Genomic DNA, 21,148 nt, shown 5'->3' with positions numbered 1-21,148 from the left:
TGGGCAGCACGACCGATAACCCACTGACATTATCGCGCTTCCTGCGTTTGGTTTTGTGCGAGCAGCGAATATCAAAAAGCCTTAAGACAAGCAATAACGCAGAAACCTCTAGTGGGCGACATTAGAATATGCGTTCCCCTGCTATTATTAGTTGACAAGGCCGACAACAAACACGATTCTTCGACTACAGCACATTGCAGTGAATTAACCATGGACATTTAAAGAACCACAAAAGTGAAACACGTATTTAGGCTGTATTGGTATATTACCCTTCAACAACACACACACAAAAAAAGAAATACACTCTCACCGCGAGAAGAGCCTCGCGGTAAGCCAGAAAAGACGCAAGGTCGAAGATTCAAGGCAACGCCGCCTTGAAGTTCCCACACTAGCTTGCCGCGAAGTCACAGATTTTGACGGCGTCTGCTCGGGCCTCGTTTATCTTTTTATCATTTAAGATAGATAATGCATTGCATTCTAAAAGATCCCAAGACCTTAGCACTTTGCAAAAAGTTTCACTGAGTTCCACAACGTCCCAAATACGAATAAATACGAATATACGATTGCGAATACATAAGTACGAATAAATACACTTTGAAATCCGTGACATCACACTGACCGTCCGGCCCTTAGGTCTAAGAGCGGTATTAAAGGAGAAAAAAATTTGTATTTTCGCCCGAAGGCGAAGCATTGAAAGCGATAGCCAGGTTTACCGTAGCTCACGAGCTTCTCACACGGTGTTCAAGCGACACGTGGAGGCCACACAGAGTGACGGAGCACGCGAGAGAACTACGGCTTTGCAGCAGAAACAGCGCCCTGGCAGGGGCCAGGCGTCTCACAGCGCGGAAGCGATGAGGAGCGTAGGTAGCGGCGTTTCAGGAGCCGCATCTCGATGGTGCGCGAGATGATACCGACAGTAGAGAGAATGCAGAAACTACATTGGAGTTGTCTAAGTATGCGTAAGCATACCCCCCAATTTCAGTTAGTGCGTGCCCAAATTTCAAGTTGACATACGCCCAAATAAATTTTCGTCCGCCCCCAAATTTAAGTTTGCCCACCTTCAAATTTTAACTGGCCCATGTCAAAATTTCAACTTGCCCAACCTCGAATTTGACTTGGCCCAGCCCGAAATTTCAAGTTGGCCTACGCATACTACAACCCTTCCGATTAACTTTGTAAAGAGTTCTATGTATAGTCAGGTGCAATATGACCTGCAACACCGGTGCGACTTTTTTGTCATCGTAATAAAAAAGAAACTAAGTTTCACCTTGATTTCCTATTGTAGCAACCAACCACTCCCCGCGAATTTAACTAAAATATAATTCTAAATGAACACCTTCTTAGCTTCAACTGATTTGTTGTTTCTCTTAAGTGTTCCTTTAATACCGTGATTAGGCACAATCGTCTGGTTCTCTACTCCCGTCGCCTCCTCTTCTCCCGTATCTTGGCTAGCTGTCACTGTTACGTGGCGAGCTTTAGACACAGTACACCCAATATTAGCGCTCACAATCTGTTCTGCGTACAAAAGAACGAAAACAAAGTTAGGGTTCCGCGTACGCGCTGTATTGCTTGCCCTATACATGCTTTTGGTGTAAGCTAAGCGGCTAGCGTCCCCTGTTTTTGTAACTACTTACGAAACAGTGTGTTCGCGCTGAATTCGCCGAACTTCCGCTTTCATCATAGGTTCTAGAAATGAGAATGACGAAAGAAGCATGATAAAACCAAATGCCACGGCAATACAACGGCAAGTGCGGCGTGGCTGTTCCTATAAAGTGTAACAAACTCGGCTAGTTGGTTTACTTGCATGTTCGTGCGCTTTTACAGTTTCAAGATATTCCTACAAAGTTGAGCGGCACAGTGCCCCGCCATCTATAGGCGAGGCATCACAAAGCTTCAATTGGCAGCGGTCTTAGAACCAGCCACAGTGAATAGGCACTGCAGACGGCACTCCAGAAGACCCTTTCTCTTAAGAAAAAGGCAGGGAGTTTAACCATTTCTCTTTAACACGTACTTTTGTGGCTCACTGTCAGAAACGTCTGTGCACTGCACGTAACTCCCTGGCACAGCGAGAGGTGCCTCCATTCGCAACGGGAGAAGCATCGAAACGAAGCACACGAAAAGAGAAGGCGCCAAGGTACAGAGAGCCAGACCAAGCGCTTCCCCGGCCACCACCTCCCGCCGCCACCGCCGAGAGTGCGCAGAAGAGCTGCGGCGCTCGCCGGGACGCCACGCGACCGTGGGACGGTCGGTCGCGTGCCGCCAAACCGTCCGTCCGTCCCGCCCGGCGAGCGACACAAAGGCGGCGCGCTCGTCGTGCCTTTGGCAGCCGACGCGTGCACGACCGGCGGCCGGCCGAGGGCGTTAAACGCTCGTCCCCGCGTATATAGAGTGGGGGCGCGTGCGTCCGCCACGCGACGGGCGACGGCCGGGCCTGGCGAGAAGAGGCCCCGACGGGACTGAAGCTACACGACTGCTGTGCCGCGCCCCGTGACTGAGCTGTGCTCTCAAAGCTGGACGCGCGCGCCAGGGCGGGGAGAGAAAGAGGGATGCGCACCTCTGCGGCGACTCGAAGCACGTGAGAACGGTACAGGCCGAGAGATATCAATTTGCCCCTGAAAGCAATTTGATGCTCGTCGCCATTAGAGAGGAAGTCAACAAGCCGTTTAATCTTTTCCTCTTTGTTTTTCTCACATTGTTCTTTTTGGCAGCGGGTGGGCGAGAGGGTGTTTGGGACTTGCGTGCGTGCGCGTGGCTATATCGCTGAAAGGAGAAGCTGTTACACATGCAGGATGACGGTGTGATCCGGGAACTTCGCCGTTGGTGAAAATTTCGTTCTGCAGTGGGAATCGGACCTTGCGGGTGATAACTTTCCTTTAAGCGATAGCTTTTCTTATCTCGCTGCTCAGTTTAGCGCCGCTGGCGACCTCTGAAGTCGTGGACCAGTCTTGGTAATGGCGCAGTCGACAGTTCCAACAGGCATGTGTCACTGGGTATGTGCCGTCGTCGTCATGCTGTCGTCATCACCCTACTGCCGTCGTCACCCAATTGTCGTCACACAGTCGTTGAACTAAAATAAATCAAATACCGGGGTTTTTCGTGCCAGAACCACGATCTGATTATGAGGCATGCCGTACACTGAGGGACTCCGGATTAATTCTCACCACCTGGGCTTCTCTAAAGTGCACCCAATGCACGGTACACGCGCGTTGTTGCATTTCGCCCCCACCGAAATGCGACCGCCGTGGCCGGAGTTTTTATGTTGCAGCGCAATGCCATAGCCACTAGGTCATCACGGCAGGTGTCACGCAGTCGTCACGCCGCTGTAGCCACATCATCGTCGCAATACACTCGTTGTCATCCCACTGTCGTCGTTCCATCTACGTCATTCCTTCTTCCTCATTCGATCGTAATCACGCTGTCGTCACTCAACCGTCATTATGACGTCTTTGTCATGCCATCGTCGTCATACAATTGTCGTCACGTGTTCGTTGTCCCGCTGTCATCGCGATGCCGTCGTGATTGCTCCATAGTCGTCATTCCGGCTTCGTACAATCCAATCCTCCTCATACCGACGTCGTCACGCCAGAGTTGCCATAGGCTCATCGTCATCCCATTGTCCTCAATCCGTCATCGTCCCGCTGTCGTCGTTGTGCCGTCCTCATCACTTCGAAATCGTCATCCCATTGTCGTCACATCGCTTTCGGCTGCGCCAGTCAATGCTTAGAAAGTCGGCGGGTGCTCGAGCATCGGATAAGAGCGCAGTGGTTTAAACGAGAACGCTATGAAACATCCTTTACACTGGAATGTCATGAAAGAATCTGGACCTTCAGACCCACGAGCGATTCGGCGAGCTGAATACTGGGGGGCAAAAACGCATAGCCCACGCCACAGATAACGCTTAGGACGATTCGTGTTTCACTCGTGCTCGCAGCCGTCCTGCGAGCTGCTTCATTTTCCGTTATTATTATTATTATTATTATTATTATTATTATTATTATTATTATTATTATTATTATTATTATTATTATTATTATTGATCTATCCCCGCTCTACATTTCTGCTGAACTCGTTCGATCTATGTGTCACCGCTCCTGCACGCAGTTGTGACCCTGGTACACGTACACACGACAATAGAGCACACATACCCGTAAAACGTATACGCGGAATACATGTACCCGGCAATGGAAAATTTTCAACTTCACTCCCATTACCGCACCCATAAATAATTCAAATAAACCAACTGTCCACAGTTAAAAAAAAAAAAAAACGAATCACTGCAGTATGCTTTCTCCCCATGATCCCTTCCACTGCGGAGAAGCTAGCATTGACGAACGCTCACAAGCACGGGAACTACGCAGCCACACGTCTGCTAAAAAAAAAAAAAAAATGTTGATGAAACTATGGGCTAGATGAAAAATGGGCTAGAACCACGATCCGATTGTGAGGCGCTCAATGTTCCAAATTGCACACTAAAAATATATGTTTCTAAATCCGAAACGCCACTTTCGAAGGGTGTTGTCCGTATAATTTCGGCGCGCTGTCCGCATAATTCTTTCGTAATAAAAGTTGTACTTGGTCCGATATTTCCACTCAACCCATTAAAACTGTCTCACGATGTCTGTAGATTTCTGCTCAGTGTCCGCTATACATACTTACGTTATCAGTCGACTTAGTAACCCTAAATAATTTTTACGCGAATATTATTTTTTTTTTTTGGCAGTGAAGCTACTAATGCAACTAAAGTCTGTGACAACCTAAGAGATCAGTACAAGCTCCACCCACAAAAACACAGTGCAGATGCTCTTCACCTCTGAAAGAGAGCCGAGCCCGCTGGAGTCCTCTCACACCTTATAGTGACTTCGCTCTACTAATGTAACTGCTAGTCTAATTGAAAAAATAAAAGCTCGTTATTTCAAGCTAAAATATTTTTGACCAAACACTGATGTCAGGATTACCCACGAAATTTGACCAGACGTTCAGGTTTCATCCTATAAGACCATTGACGCTACCTATAAGGCAGGCCTTTACGGACCTTTACCATCCCTTTTAAACCCACAATACCTCTTAACGTCACCTACATATGTGAACTTGAGCCTACGGGAAAATTTCCCCATCACGCACTCACGAATGCTTGAAATAAAACGGCTGTTTGCAGTAAAACGAAGCGGTTCGCTGCAGTGGTCTTCTCCCCGTGAGAACGCGTGTTGCTGAAAATCCAGCTATGTCCAACGCTCGCGCGGAAGGAAGCTACAGACACGCATGCAAGGAAGCGTGTACTTTTGCGAATCACACGCCAAGGAAAGACGTTCCTAAATCCATATCGCAAGTTGCCGGGAAGCGTTAGACGCAGTCAAGGATCTTAGAATGCTATCGCGTTTCACTCTTAAAGGCGAAGCTTAAGCGTCCTCCATATTTTTCTTCCAAATCTGCAGGACAATACTGTGAGAAAGACCAATGTAATTTGAAGCGGAATGCGGGGGACCAATATTTCAAAATTTTGACATTCATTGTTTTCGCTGTCGAATATTTAGACGGCCCAAAGGATAGCGCAGAAGCTTCTTCTCGCTGCATGCTGCGGCACGCACAGTTATGGAACCAATAAAAAGAAGCTAATTCAGTTTCGCGAACATGTAGGCAAGGGCCATTCGAAACCAGTGTTACCCATCAATGTCGCGCGAGCGCATTGGTGATCACTCGCCAGCGAAACTTCGACGTGAGCACCGAACAGGAATGAAACGTGACCAGTGCGAAACAGTGTTGGTGCCTTTTTTTTTTTTTATGCGTAGCTCCAAATGGGGACCATCGGGCGAAAAAGCCGTTGCTCGGCGGCTGCAGGGTGAGGAAATAAAGAGAGAGGGCAGGGATGTTAACCAGAAACGCGTCTGATGGGCTACCCTACTCTAGGGGACGGGAAAAAGGGAATAGAAAGGTGAGATGGAAAGAGGGATGGGGAGGGGGAGGAAAGTCGCGGTGACCTCGCGCACACACGCGGATAGCCTGAGGGAGTCAAAAGCGTCACCTAGGTCACAGGCGTCTGTAAAAGCCTAAGTTAATATTGGCTGCGACGCCACGCTTATGGGCGCGCCTGGACGGAGCAGAGCTGGCGAAACGGAACACCAGCGCGCCAGGTGTTGCGTGGAGAGGGCGTTGCCACGACGCCACGTCACCGTCGCTCTCGCTGTGTTAACCGCGCGTTTATTGTCTGCGCAAGCTGTCGCCTGTATTCTAGCTGCGCCTCGGTAAGGCCACATCAATGCACGCCCAATGACTCGGCGCACTCGCTTGCCCGCGAGGGGTTCATAGCTCGGAGGACCGCTCAGCGGCGTTCAACTGAACATTAGTGCCCTTGCGTTGACAACTCGTAAGGTGTGCTTGGATGTCCTCGATTTTTTTTTTATTTTGTGGAAATAAAACCATTCTTTCTTTTATTTTTAGCGGAAAATCGCTAAGTAATGATGATAACTATGACTTGCGCGGTATTTCCTTTCTTTTACGTTTCAATTGTTCGTCTTCCTTGATGTTTTTGTACTACACTTTTAATACATCCATTGCGGTGGCGTGTCAGCGGCCGGAATGTGAAAAGAAAAATTACCCCCGATTTTCTCGAAGGATATCCCTTCTCAACATTGTGGTTCGCCTGGAAAAGCAGATGCCGCCAGATGACTCACTAATAAGGCATTCCGCGTGTCTTTAGTATCACTGACCAGGCGCATACATCTCTCTTGGGAGAAAATAGCTTAGACGCATTGATCTCAGCTAAAGCACCTTGAGGAACACTAGCTAGGCAATTTACGGGCTGTTTACGCACCAAAAGGTAGATAAGGCCCTAAAAAGGTAAATCATTAAAGTAAAGCAGGTAAAGCATGCCGCGGCATTCTCTCAGGCTTCCCTCGCCGCACAACCTTGTACAGTGTTCTGCATCATGAAACCGACCAGGGTTACACCAATGAGCACAGGACTTCAATAACCTTTCCACGGTACTGCGTGTTCCCCGATAAGTGGGACACGGGCGCGAGTCATAGTCCCGCCTCCTCGTTAATCCAAGACAGATAAGGAGCAACGGCCGTGTAGATGCCCGGCTGTCGCGGCTTGGCACATCCGACGCCGGTGGAGACGATGCCCACCAGGATCCACTGGCTTCCGTTTCTCGTCACCAGAGGTCCTCCGCTGTCCCCCTGAAATAGAAGGTCGTGGAACATGTGCTTGTCTGAGCTCCGCGCACAAGGAAGCGCACGCGACCGAACGCACGAACCTCAGAGCGATACGGCTGCTACAATTGCGAACGTTGACACGTCCTGCTGTAAGCTATAGCCATGGTGTTGGACTTGCGATCCCCTGCCCTGCCAGAGGATCGGAAGCGGCCAGTGTGGTCTCACAACCGCTTCGAACTTAGGAGTACTTTGCAGGTACGCCTCGCACGCGCGGCTTCTCCCGAGTGACGTCAAAAGGTGTCCTATGTTGGAGGTCTTCTTTAAATTTTAAGCCACTAGTTTGCCCTATAGGGTATATAAATCCGATGTTGTATGTGATGTCATTTCATATCAAATTTGCACTTACTTTGCATCAGTAAATTACATCAGAGCGTACTTTACCGCGAAGTGGTAATGTACCAATATGGCCTTTCCCTTCTCGCCAAAGTACACAATTCTTGCCGCAAATTGAAAATGGTGCGGCTCCTCTCCGAACGTACCATTGCAAGCGATTTATTCATTTGTTTATTTATAATTTTTTAAGGTTTACTTACCTATAACATGTCTTGGTTCGAGGACCTAGCAGAGATAGCATAACACAAATCATTGACAAGATAATTAAATTTAAATGATGTACAAAAATGGAGCGGTGGTTGAACAGTAGAGCACACTATAGTAAACATACTGTAAGTAGGTAAAACACAGTGCAACACAGCAAAGCAGAAATGGTACTTTCTCGGCTTTAATTACACTTTCAGCCTCCAGTTGCAACCTTCTCATCACTACACCTGGTCAGTATAACGCTTTCCAGCATGTACTAAAGCATCCTTTTCCTTATTTCTTTTATAACCACTGTAATTCAACCATACACATTAAAGTTCGCATAGAGATTTGCCATACATTTCTTCCGGCTTTCATTGAATGTGATGTTCTAAAGGCACCGCACTCAATTCTGCGCCGTTCGTAAAACATACTTATCATAGCTTTCTGGAGCGCTTACATGCGTAATCCATTGCAAAGGCCGCAATTAACCCACAGACTTCAAACTTTACCTGCATGTCACCATCTCCCACATTTCCTGAAGATGTAAACATTGTGAGTTGCCTGGTTTCATTCTCGATTTTATTTTAAGCAAACCGAGAAAATGGGCATATAACGTTATCGAGCGCTTATAGTTACACTAACGGCTTCGCGATTAATTAACCTGATTGTCGCACATCTCCGAGGCAACGTCGAGCATGCCTCACCGTGCAAGCATCTCGGGCACCGCTCTCGTAGCCGGCGCACAGCTGCGTCTGGCCGATCTCGCGGTCCGTGAACCAGGCCTGGCACTGCTTGCGGTCCACGATCGGAAGCGCCACCTCTCGCAGAAAATGGCGGCTCTGGGTCGCTGCACAGAACCCGAACAAGAGTTGGCAAGTCTTTGTCGCGTGTAGAGTGTCTCAATAACGGTGGCATCGTGACGGGAAGAGAGGGTGACGACAGCGCGCGTCGCAATTTTTTTCACGTCTTCGACGGCAACCACGTGAATCATATTACGAACTTATTTTAAGCGGGACACCGACAGGAATCGACGCGTCCGTTTTCCGCTGCTTGATGGGCGCGCCGCGATTTAGGCCGAAATACCGCATGACATGCATTTCAGCCATGAAAACGGTGCGGTTACATCACACCTTGCAATACGAAAGCAACGAATCCTCTCGATGCCGCGCTGAGAACACGTCTGAAGTGCGTGCTTTACTTACAGCTTATAGTTTAACTGTGCCGAAAAGTCTGCTGGGCCTCCATGCATTTTCATTTTTTTTTTAAGTGAATTGCCATCCTAGCTTCTAGCTATGTCATGAGTGTGCATCAAAATGGTGTCGAAAGGCGTTCAGCCGTCCGATCTGATTTGGACATGCGAAGCGTCGCCTCACCAGACATTGCTTGCACAAGTACGAAGCCTATTTTTCACCTGTGGTGTTTACCACAGATAAATAATAGCCCTGCCGTTGTTTACCGCGCTTGATGGTTGATTTACCGCATTGAACCGGTTCTCCTGAAATATACCAAACGCACCAAACGCACAGCCGATGCATGAAAGCAAGCGTTCGCAGTTCAGCCACCTATACGACATTATCTAGACTTTTACTGCTTTAGGCAGCTGATGGATATATATATATCTATATATATATATATATATATATATATATATATATATATATATATATATATATATATATATATATATATATATATAGAGAGAGAGAGAGAGAGAGAGAGAGAGAGAGAGAGAGAGAGATGGAGGGAGTTTATCCAGAAAAAAGTCCGGTTCGCTACCCTGCACAAAGAGAGAGATTTCAAGAGATATATGAGTAAAGGGAAACGGAGAAAGGTGAGTAGCGAAAAGGCAACCGGCGTACAGAATTTCTGGCGCAGCACACATGACTCGCGTGTGCCTTAAGGCACACGCGAGTTGTGACCATTGCATTATTTTGCTCTGACGGGGCCCGGCTGTCCAGCCTCTCTAATGCATTACACGACACCTGTCTCTCCCTCCTAAAACGTGCACAGATGCCTACAAGATGCGCGACTGTTTTATCACGAGCGCTAGCGAAACAGATAGGGCTGTAGAACCATTCAATAAGTGTATGATTTGGTTAACCGCCACAGCAGGCCACAACCGCTACAAGGAAGTTCGTTAACACCTCGGTAGCCCAGACGGGAGGATGCCAGTGAATATAGGCGACCGTTCGTGAAGCTCGTTCAGTTCCACAAGGCGACTGTACAATCAGCTGCCATGGAACGTAGTGTAGCTGCTGCGTCTGCTCTTGCAAGCGGATTTGTTAATCTGAAGATTTCTTCTACTAAAGCGGAAAGAAATTGCTGACACACAGCGTCGAGCTGACAACTGCTGCTAAACGCATCTGGAAGCCTTTGTTCCAAATCTCACCTTTGCCTATTGTTTGAATATTAATTAGTGTTCGAAAATAAATTTTTGTTTTCATCACATGCTCTATTTTACTTGTGTATTGAGCTGTTGCCTCGACAGATTATTTTTGCTCTCCCCTGAATCCACAACAAAGAATATGTTCAGTTCTGTGATTTCTACTCAATGCAGGAAGAGTCCAACTGAGTTCCTCTTGAAGTGAAAGCATTTTCCTGAATGTGATGTCGGCACTTGCGAGATATATAGGTTAATTTTGCTGCAGTGTGCGGCAATTCATATACCTTATTGAGCTTTTTTTTAACTTCCTTATCTGTGAAAAGATGGTAAGATTTAACCGTTGCTGCTCGTACGCGAGATGTACTAGAGGCAAGGACCGATAGTCAGGCGCAGACAAGCACATATCAAGGTTCCTCGATTATTTATCTTTGTCATTTTTCCCGTCTATTTACTTAATCCGCCCAAAAGATGTATGTTACGTGAAAAAACAAAGTGAAAATGAAACACAGAAACTGAACTAAACTGACAAAAGTGTCTCTTTGAACAACAGACCTTGCTGCACAGGCGCTGGGACAAAAGTTTATGGGAAAAAAAAATAGAATGTCATCGCAGCTTCAGATTGCAGATATCAAAACAGTTCAGCACTGCGTTTATCGTGTAGACTAGTACACACGTAGCGCACGTGAAATCCGAACTGCCCGTCTAGGATCGAGAAATATTCTGTTTCATTTTTTTTCTCTGTCTCAGATCCATGCATCCAACAAAACTTTAGATTCTGCCAGCACATGCAACCTTCTCCGCACAGCAACTGTCACAAATGCACGCGAGTCGGACGGGGTCGGAGTAGCTAAAGCCCCTCCAGCCCCTCCAAAGCGGCGGTGGCGCGTGGATGCAGGGGCTTTAGGAGTAGCGAGCGCAGTGCGCCTCGAAAAACGAGCGTGTGGCGTTCGATGGTCCGAAGACCCTAGCTGGAATTTCGAAGCCAGGATCGTCCTCTGAGTGAACAGACAATATTAGAGCACCGTCCCGACCGATCATCGGCTCAGAAGGCAGTGAACGTACTTTTGTGTTTTCTCAGAACTTCTGGTTTGCTCGAGCGACTTTAACTCAAGTGCTGTCCGTACACGTATCTACACCTTCTCTCTCCCTTCTTTCTCTTCCTCTTCTCCCACCCCCCAGTGTAGGGTAGCCAACCAGACTATTGACTGGTTAACATCCCTGCCTTCTTGTATTCCCTCTCTCTCTCTTTCTTTATCTCTCTCTCTCTCTATCTTTCTCTCTCTCTCTCTCTGAAGCCAGCGTGGGCCGCACACTTACGGTTCAGGGTGACTCCCCAACCGGCGACGCGGCAGAGCGTCCCCTTGGCCGGCCAGTAGTCGGGATCGAGCGGCAGGCACACGGGCTGCACCGAATCCGATACCGGGACGGGCGCGTTCAGCTCGATCAGGGCGAGGTCGTGCTCCTTCCGCCAGAGCCACGGTGTCGTGTGCTGCGGCGAGGAAGAGCGAAGCCCTCGTCGACGCCGCATTCATCAGGTGTCCCGCGCCATTTCACTTTTTTTTTTTAGCTCCGGAGCCACGATAACGGCGACTCGTTATCGTGACTGTCGTGTGTAGTCAAAACTGAGGATAACCTTAAACTTCGACATGAAGCATCTTAAAAAAAAAATGAAGGCGTTCGTGTGGATAAAGCCAACAGCGATGTTTTTAATAACCTCCTGGAGAAGCCTTCAGAATTTTCTGTGTTCGTTTTTGAAAGTAAGTAGTACCGTTTAGCTAACAAATCTTCGAATTGTTAACTTTACGGCAGCTACGCCAATGCCATGTTTGATTAGCACATTCGAAAACATAGATAGATAGATAGATAGATAGATAGATAGATAGATAGATAGATAGATAGATAGATAGATAGATAGATAGATAGATAGATAGATAGATAGATAGATAGATAGATAGATAGATAGATAGATAGATAGATTTAGCTAGGGGATCAGGTGGAGTCGTTGGAAGTACGTGCTTCCTGCAACTTTATTTTACTTATATATGAGCCAAGGAGCTATGAGTGATAAATAATACTCAAAAATATAAACGCCAGTTTACATAAAAAATGAAAAAGAACAGAATGGACCATGAATCTAGCGGCTGTAGCCCATCGCTTGTAAGCCGCAGCGGTTTTCTTTCACACACGGAGAAAAGGAGCTACTCAAATGCTAACCCGTCGCAAACAAATTAGTCATTCGCAAATGAGCTCTACAAACACCTCACATCGACATTGTGATCCTTAAGTAATAATTGAAGTATTTCTAATTATAGTTAGCATTAATTACTACATTAATAAGAACACGAAAATAGTGGATGCTTCTCCAGTTGGTTGCTAACAACATATAGACAAATGGAAGTTTATTGCAATATTAATTAACAACTGCACAGGTGACCGTAACTAGGAGAATTGCGCACATTATTACTTACAGGCAAAAAAAAAAATATAACAATTTTACGCTCCGTCTAGACTCGGTCCCTGAGCGTCACCGTTGTTGATTACACCAGCATCAAAGGCTCCGCATTTTTTAAAGCACGGTTCATGTTAACTCAGACACCCTACATCACTCCGTGCCCTACATACAAGCAATGATCTAATGAAATGGTGCGTTGGGCGCACCGCTATGAAGGCATGGTAGATGTCAGCACTAAACAACGGAGGATAAGAATCCACGAAAGGTGCGCCAACTGCCAACTAAGAGCTCACTAGGGGAACGAAAAAAAGAAGAAGAAAGACGAGATATATACACACAAACGCGCGGAAAAAAGAAATGGTTTATGCATTTATGTTACGCTCATCGCTTTTATACGGCGTAGTTGTTTCCTTGGCGGCATGCGACTTTTTATGTGCCTGTGTCCAGCAGTGGTCCGCGCCTACACACACACACACACACACACACACACACACACACACACACACACACACACACATATATATATATATATATATATATATATATATATATATATATATATATATATATATATATATATATATATATATATATGCCCGGTTTATTTCCTCAATAAACAATTTTTCCCCTTCTTTTTGACAAGCGAGCTCGTGGCATCCGCCCTCCTAATTATGTGCGTGTTTTTTCAGCGCCGTTTTTCATTGTTCGGGAAACTACGCAGAGTTAATAATGGTGATGACTACAGCTGGTGTTCCGGACTGCCAAGTCTGGTCGAAGGACCAGTATGAGGTTTAACGACTAGAGGGCCAACGTTTCAACCAAGTTTCATCCAAGCTTGCTGTCTCGAGCAGCGGCATGCATAACACGTGCTCTGGCTCGATGCCGTTGTGCAGTTTACGATAGCGGGGGAAAATAAATATGTACAAATTGAGGAATAACAAAGAGAGATGGAAAGAGCTCTTTAATGGATCCTGGGAAGGTTTACCTGGCATAATGTCCAGGAAGCTCTAAGCAAACATACACAAAGCACACGACACGTGACATACAAGCAAAAAGCAAAAAAGAATGATGAGCCATTCCGCTCTGCGAACGCGGACGACCAGCCAGCGAAGCTGTTTAGCACGCGACACAGAGGTGACACAGAATTTTGAACAAAGGTACGAACTCGTTTACTGTCTTGATAGGTGGTCATCGTGACGAAAGGTACGCACACACATTTATTGTCTTGATCGGTGGTCATTATTCGTCTCGATCGACGGGTCATTATGGTTTGGTCGTGGTGGCGATGGCCTTGTAGTCGCTATGGGGCACACCGATCGGCTCGGGTACAACGTTGGACACGTTCTTAGCCAGGGCCAAATCTATGCGCGACCAAAGGCGCTGCTCGGACGCTGCTGGTTTCATCTGGTTTCGTTATTGTTCTCCACAGCTGGGACGGCTACCGCCACCTCGGGGAGCCAGAGGCAACTAGTCACGCACGTGATTGGAGCGATGCTGCTGCCCCGAGGAGCCGGCGGAAAGGATGCACGTGTGACATTTCGACGCATGGAGTTTCGACGGGACAACCTAAAGTCCCTCAATGACAGGACAACCTAGGACAACCGCGACGTACCCGCCACCCCAGGAGAGCGGAAGGAAACTAGGCACGCACGGGCTTGGAACGAAGACAAAGAGAGGGAGACAAAGGAAAGACAAAGGGAGGGCGGAAATTTGCATGGCACGCGCACATGCAAATTTCCCGGCGGTTAGCTATAGACAGTTTCGCCGTAAAAAAGAAAAGTGTAATCGCCGGTGTGCGATGTGCGTTTTAGCAATGGGTTGCTAGCTTTATTTGTAACGGGTGATCGATTTTGGGGACAGTGTAATGAAAGGAGTAGATTGGCTGGATTGGCTGCGATTGGCTGGCGGAGTAACACAACCCGCACGGTCCGTGTGCATTGGTTGCCAACTGCTGTTTTTTTTTAAATAATGTATCCTACTATAGTAACTATTCTATGAAACTTTATGGGGCACTGTAATCTGCGGTCTCGATTGCTGAGGCCGCTCAGATTAATCCCTTGGGTATGTAATGTGCCATTGCTGCGTCAGTAGGGTTGTCACAAAAAGGAGATTATTTGTCGCACGGACCACCGCTTCAATCTCGCTTCTGTCAGTTCGTATAAAGCGTATGGGCGTATAAACAGGTGAGAATAGGCAGAATGCAAAAGAGTATAACACTTACTACACAAGCGCTAAAAATTACAAATAATAAACGCAAGTTATTGTTGCATCGTGTGACTGTTCAGTGCGATATCTAGCGCTCACATGCGCGAAATACATCATAGAAACTCTCATTGTTAAAATTTACGGATGGAGCAGATACGGTAGGTTTTGAGGCAGCTTACGTTCCACGGCTTGAAGCCGTTGTATCCAGGATGGATGACGATGCGGTGTACGTAGCGAACCACGCTCTCATCCTCCTGGAGGATGATGCCATGCCGGCGAAGGTTCACCACCCACCGGTCCGGCTTCAGCGAGCTGCACCCAAAGAAGTTTGATATGTAGCTTGCTCAGTGGTGGAGCTTCTTTTCTTTCTTTCCTTTCTTCTTTTGCGAGAAACGACAATAATCTGACTTTATTCAAGTTGAAAAATCAGATCCGTTCTATACCTAAAGCTGTATAGTTATCAAAGCTAATCAAGTCCATCGTTCCCCAGCACTTGACAGACGTCCTTAGCAGAGCGTTTACACTCAGCTTCAGTCAGGCCCGTGTATCGTAGCCATCCGCACATAACCGCTCAGCGCGAGCCAGCTATAGTGTTCGTACGCTCAACGCTTAATTGTACAGGCAGCGGAACGTTGAACGCTGTCTCCGCTCATCTACAGAGCTTATTGAGCGGAGAGTGAGGGTGCGTCTACTTTGCTGAACTAAGTTGTCGTTTTTTTAGCCAAGCTACAAAACGTTCTAGTACACTCTAGCCAAACTGGCTGCTCGCGTAGCTGACGTCTATAGGAGACGAGCTTGTGAAGAAATCAACGCGGTTGTCTGCAGCCACCTGAGCGCGATCGTACTCAGTCGCGCGCGATCATCGAGGGAGGAACAACCTTTACAGCTCGACTTATGCACGGCATAGTAAAATTGAGTATCATGCGCAGACAAACGGACTCACAGAAGCGAGGTCATGGCCTACATTACTATCTATACCTAGTCGTTCAGCGTAAAACGCTAGTTCAAGGGCCGAATTCACAGAGCTTTTCCTTCACAAGTGGTGCTCGCCATTTGGCCGGTCACTTTCGCTAATAATATGTCCGGAAACGTGATTGGTTGGCGGTGAGCGATTCTAGCGTAAGAATTTTCCCTTAATGCGTGCCCAGATCCTGCCGTGTACACGTTACACTCGCGTGGGACACTGCCATTCAGGAATCAAGACGATTGACGCCGTTCCGTCTCGCCTGCAGGCGCGAAGCCTAGACCATGCTAGACGCAGTGCCCTGGAGCACGTCATCGACGCTTCCTTCGTTTGCACAGCAAGCTCGTCAACTGGCGAGGATACACAATCGTGTTTAAAAAGTTCAACAGTTTGCCTTCGGCAGTCTGTTGAACTTCACTGCAATACACCAGAATAACTGAATGGGCCGCATTTTCCAAAAAAGATTGCAAGGAAAGCGACCTATGTAGGCTCTGTTCAGAAACACGGACACTCACACACATAATGTGGGAATGCACCTCACTCCCGTTTTCTCATACCCCCGTCAGCAGCGAAACTAACTGGACAGCCTGGCTCAGTTCCGGGGACGTCGACCGACGGCTTGAACTGGTAGACTGGGCGGAGAAGGCCAAGCAGGCCCAGGGCCTTGGTTGAGCCCGATTCCTCAGCCACCTCCCCCTTTCCCCTTTTCAATAAAGTTTACCACCCCCACCACGACATTTCAAAAGACCGGCAGAGCTTCGACAAGTGTTTGTTAGCGATGTTGAAAAACCACTTCCTTCAATAACACGCGCATTGTCGGCACTCATTGCTGCGTTATAGTAATGGTTTGGTCAGGTCCAAACACTTGTCTAAACGGAAGTGATAGTAAATGCCAAGCTAAGTCTATCGGACTCTCTCATTGGGAGCTGATCTTCAGAGGAGGCTTAACTAGCCGGCAAAGACGCAAACACGAAGGACGAGGGGTGACGCCACCTTGAAGTTCACGCACAAGCTATCCGTGCGTGGAATTTCCCAGAATCTGCACGGGCCCATTTTTTAGTCAGCGAAGATGAACTACAAGGTATTCCAGTAGAGCTAAACGTTGAAGTTAGCCACTTTAGTAAAGGCTAACTGCGCCAAAACGGCTCAAATACAAGAAAATACGTCGAAATCGGTGACGTCAGACTTGTACCCGCACAGGTTCCGGCGCAAACAAAGAAAAGAACGAAAGAAAGTTTGGACTTCATTTTTTCTTCTAGTAATCAACATCTTAACGCGAAATTAACGATAACGTATTCTTGAAAAAAAAATACTCCTGTAGTTTACTTGGTCCAGTATTTACCTTCAGTGTCTCTTTAAGAACGGGACACACGCTATCGATGATTTGCGCCATCTTGCCTAGTTCGCTGTTTTGCAAATGCAGCGCTGTGCCTGTTCGTAGTCCATGACAAACGCCTCCGCTTTTTTGTTATTCTTCTCAGGCAGTATACACACGAGGGAATAAAGTAGGTGTTGCGCTCAATGGTTAATTTCGGTGCGTAATTAATTATCTGCAATCCGAAGTAAAAATGCGTCATCGAAACTCCCCCTATGTCTTGTACTGCGCTTGGAGGAGAATGAATTATTGGCAGCGCAGTTAGAAAAAAAAAAGAAGAAAGAAAGAAGAGAAAGCTGTCGGCAATATAAGACAGCGCTTGTCATCAGGCGTTAATAAATACTTAGCGGCAAAGTTCGGTATGTATAATTCGCGTTGCCCAATTTTTGGGTCAGCATTTACAACAATAAGGGTTTGACAAACCTGCCTAGCAGTTCAAATTTTATGGGATTCTTCTTTTTCCTTTCAATTTCATTTTCCACAAACAACACTGGTTGACGAAGTAGTGTTTCGGGATTGGTGGAATGAAGGCCACGGAAATTGAGGCCGGGCCCTGCACACAGTTCCCAATGTTAAAGAAGAACAAGAGTTAGCGCCATGGTATCACTTAAACACACGCCTCAGCGTATAACACGCAAACATCACCAACAGTAGTATTTTAAAAAAAGGTGTGTCGTGGTATATTTGGCTGCTGTTGAGTAAATAAAAAAAAGGAAATAAAAGGCAGATGTAGTTTAATGTTGCAGCGCATATTCGATTTGTTGTGTTAAGAAGTTGCATTCTTTTTCTGTCTTTACTAAAAAATGTGCAGGCGAAATTAGCACTGGTTCTGCTCCCGCTATTCATATGTACATCGCTTTATTTTTTTTATCTTGCTGTTTAGTAGTTTTCTTTTTTTTTCTATGCATCATATTGTCCGCCTACAGTGTTTCACAGGGGCACCTCTTCCTGCATGATAAATGTGCCCATTTATGTATGTACAGGCCACTAAAATTGAATAAATGTTCACGTTCAAGTTGAACTTCAACTCTACACTCAAAATACACTTCTGCAGAGCCTGCGCCTATACACGACCGCGCGCAACCAGCGAACCAACGCGCGCGCTGACGGTGCGCGGAGCAAACGTGAGGTGGCGCCACTTGCCGGCTTTTGCGCCGAGTCTCGAGATAGTCTTTGCTGCAAAGCCTTCTTGTATTGCGCCGAAGCTAGCACCCGGAACGCGGATTGCATTTTTCATTTCTGCGTCGTGTTTATTGAGTCATTCATGTGTTTACAATTTTATAGAGGACGAGAATAAGCGTCACCATATTCTCCAATGTAACACAGATTATTACTTATCGTTGTGGAATGAAGCGCGCTTGAGAGCAATACCGCGTTTCCTGTTTTCTTTCTTCGCCGTACTGCTAGTACGCATTTCGGTAAAGTATACGCGAGCATCATGGTGTGGAGCGCGAAGTGTGTGTGTGTGTGTGCGTGTGTGTGTATGTGCGTGCGTGCGGGGGTGTGCGTGCGTGTGTGTGTGTGTGTGTGCGTGTGTGTGCGTGTGTGTGCGTGCGTGTGAGTTCGCGAACGCTTTCCGATAATAGACGTCATCGCTCTTTTCTACCGTGCGATGACCTAGCACTGAAGGAGACAAGGGAGATCACACTAAACATCTTTCTCACTCACACTTTGAAGCAGTGCGCAGCGCTGACAAGCCACTTGGGCGCTATCAGCGTGGCCGTGCAGCGGTACCCGTTCGGCTCGTCGCGAGGCATGCGCAGCTGGGCGATCCAGGGCCACCGGTCCATCGAGGCCTCTGTACCGCCCACGATACGGTCCGTGTCTGTCGGGGCGCTGCCGCAACTTGCCCGAACACAGAGAAACGGCAGGAGCGGAACGTCATTCACGGACACCAGCAACAGACGCGCGAACACAAGCACGAGGACAACGCAACCACTAAGAAAACTCGCCAACAACACGGCGTTTGGTATTCGTTGCAAAATAAGTTGTGTGGCATTAAATGTGCAGTATCATATATATATATATATATATATATATATATATATATATATATATATATATATATATATATATATATATATATATATATATATATATATAGAAGGCACATCTTGAACGAAACAAAATCGTGACCGAATACTTGGGGCGGTGTACACACGGCCGGTTGTGCAGTTATGTGTCTCTGCATAGTTTTGATCCTCGATTCTTGTGTGTCTTGTGGAACAAGGCAACTGCGTCGCAACTACGCAACTTCGGACTGTCGCTCGTTGCTTTGTCTGTGACATCAGGTGAGCCAAGCAGTTAGCAGTGAAATTTTCATGATGCGAAATAAAGCGTAGGTGAGGTCTGGGCTGCACTATCGACGAGGTGGCAGCCCCTTCCTATGGGGCTCCCTGTCATGAGTCTGCAGAACGACGGGTTCCTTCGAGTTGGCGAAGCTTAGTTACGGCTCCGTATGAAACATATTACGCAATGTTTCTTATTAAGAAAAACTTCACCGACGGTTACGACACTCCCTAATGCTAATTTTGAGCGCAGCTGTGTACGTGTTTTCATTTCACGACGTATTGGCGGGCGCGGACAATCTGTCTTGTGCGGCACGTTGCAAACGGAGCTAGGCGTGGCGCAACTGTCGCTAATCGGAAGATCGCGAGAGGACGCGTGTGTGGGACCCGGGGCGCGATTCTCAGCAGCCGTCGCAGACAACCTCCGCTCATGCAGCGCTTTGTTTCCGTACGGACGACGCGCGCTGCTCTGGCGCCATCTCGTAGCCATAGTCGCAGCAAAGACCCTCGTGCCGCGGCACTACGCTCTCCTTCTCATGATTTCGCCGTACCCTCCTCCTCCGTTTTTCTCCTTGCACTCTCGTCGTTCTCGCCATTTCTTTTTTTTTTTTCATTTCCATCCCCCTCTGCGCTTCGAGTTCGCTCTCAGCCTTCGCTGTGCCACGTTCGGTTACGAGATAGGACGCCGACGTCGACGCTCGCAGCAAAAAACGGGCGCCTAAGAGCGCTGCGGTCTAAAACACGCGCATAGGTATAGCGTAACGAGTGAAATAAGTACCTATACTGTGACGACTGTTATTAAGCAGCAGACCAATCATCTACAGGCAACTGTACGAAAGTGACTGCCTGTATCCTGTTTTCGAGAGTTCTGGCAAACCCCGATGTAGTGCAATATAATGATGCTTAGAATTAGTGCTTCTATTATGCTTATTATTAATATTTATTATTACCGAACGTGCTCTGCCAGAGGAGCAGAATACAGTAACACGGAGTTCAACAACGGAGATGCTGCTACTAATGCGAATGGATTTACCAGGATTCCCTTGGTTCTTTCAGCTTAACTACGATTATCTCGTGCGAAACGAGCGACTTCCTCGTTAAAACCACTGAAGACCGTACCAGACTGCGCCGCCTTAATCCTTTACGCATACTCAAACATAGTTACAATTAGGAATGTACAAGTGCATTGACAACTTGAACATGCAAGTACACACACAAAAGCGTTAACTTCAGCTAAGCCTCTAATGGAAACAGGTGCGCCAACTTCAGGAATGCGAAACACGGTCATGCGGAAACACTGCTACTCGCGCAGCAAATCACGTGCGGGAAAGACAGTTATATTGTCGACAAATTAAGCGAAGGCGTGCTTACGCACTCGTCATTTAAGCTTGCTATTTTCGCTGCTTCAATAACCAGCCTAGTGATTCAGTCTCTGTGTCTAGACACGACTCGCTTCAATATGGGCGAGTGTGTCCACTCGCGTGTCCTCGTTCTCGATGCGCGCTTACACAACCCTAAACAAGGCCGAGCGTCAACGCTTATCATAACTAAGGTGCAACGTTTGAACACGTCAATCTGTACTGTCCATCATTCCGATGCGATGGCAGTAGTCCTTTGTAAAAGCGATGCCCAACCACAAGGGACGCAATGTCATCGCGTCGCATCGAACAGGCATAGCGTGCACCCCCCCCTCTCTCTCACACACACACACACACACACACACACACACACACACACACACACACACA

At 47.3% G+C, this 21,148-nt stretch overlaps 1 protein-coding gene across 3 annotated transcripts in view; it reads right to left on the bottom strand.

The window, feature by feature from the left end:
* The window catches only part of LOC142560505 (serine protease 33-like), a 35,915-nt gene that overhangs the window by 1,431 nt on the left and 13,336 nt on the right, over positions 1 to 21,148 (bottom strand). Inside the window, exons 5-9 of one of the 3 annotated variants that reach the window (XM_075672662.1) lie at positions 18,781 to 18,957; positions 14,953 to 15,085; positions 11,434 to 11,605; positions 8,438 to 8,580; positions 6,969 to 7,175 (exon numbers count right to left, since the gene is read on the bottom strand). In XM_075672662.1, the coding sequence (XP_075528777.1) occupies positions 7,017 to 7,175; positions 8,438 to 8,580; positions 11,434 to 11,605; positions 14,953 to 15,085; positions 18,781 to 18,957 (784 nt within the window). In that variant the 3' untranslated portion in view covers positions 6,969 to 7,016. Of the gene's footprint in view, positions 1 to 5,755; positions 7,176 to 8,437; positions 8,581 to 11,433; positions 11,606 to 14,952; positions 15,086 to 18,780; positions 18,958 to 21,148 lie in introns of those variants that run through there. The other 2 variants (XM_075672664.1, XM_075672661.1) reach the window with 2 other exon arrangements.

Source organism: Dermacentor variabilis, chromosome 10, assembly GCF_050947875.1.
Source record: "Dermacentor variabilis isolate Ectoservices chromosome 10, ASM5094787v1, whole genome shotgun sequence".
NCBI lineage: Eukaryota > Metazoa > Arthropoda > Arachnida > Ixodida > Ixodidae > Dermacentor > Dermacentor variabilis.
This window is presented reverse-complemented; position numbering and strand designations above follow the sequence as displayed.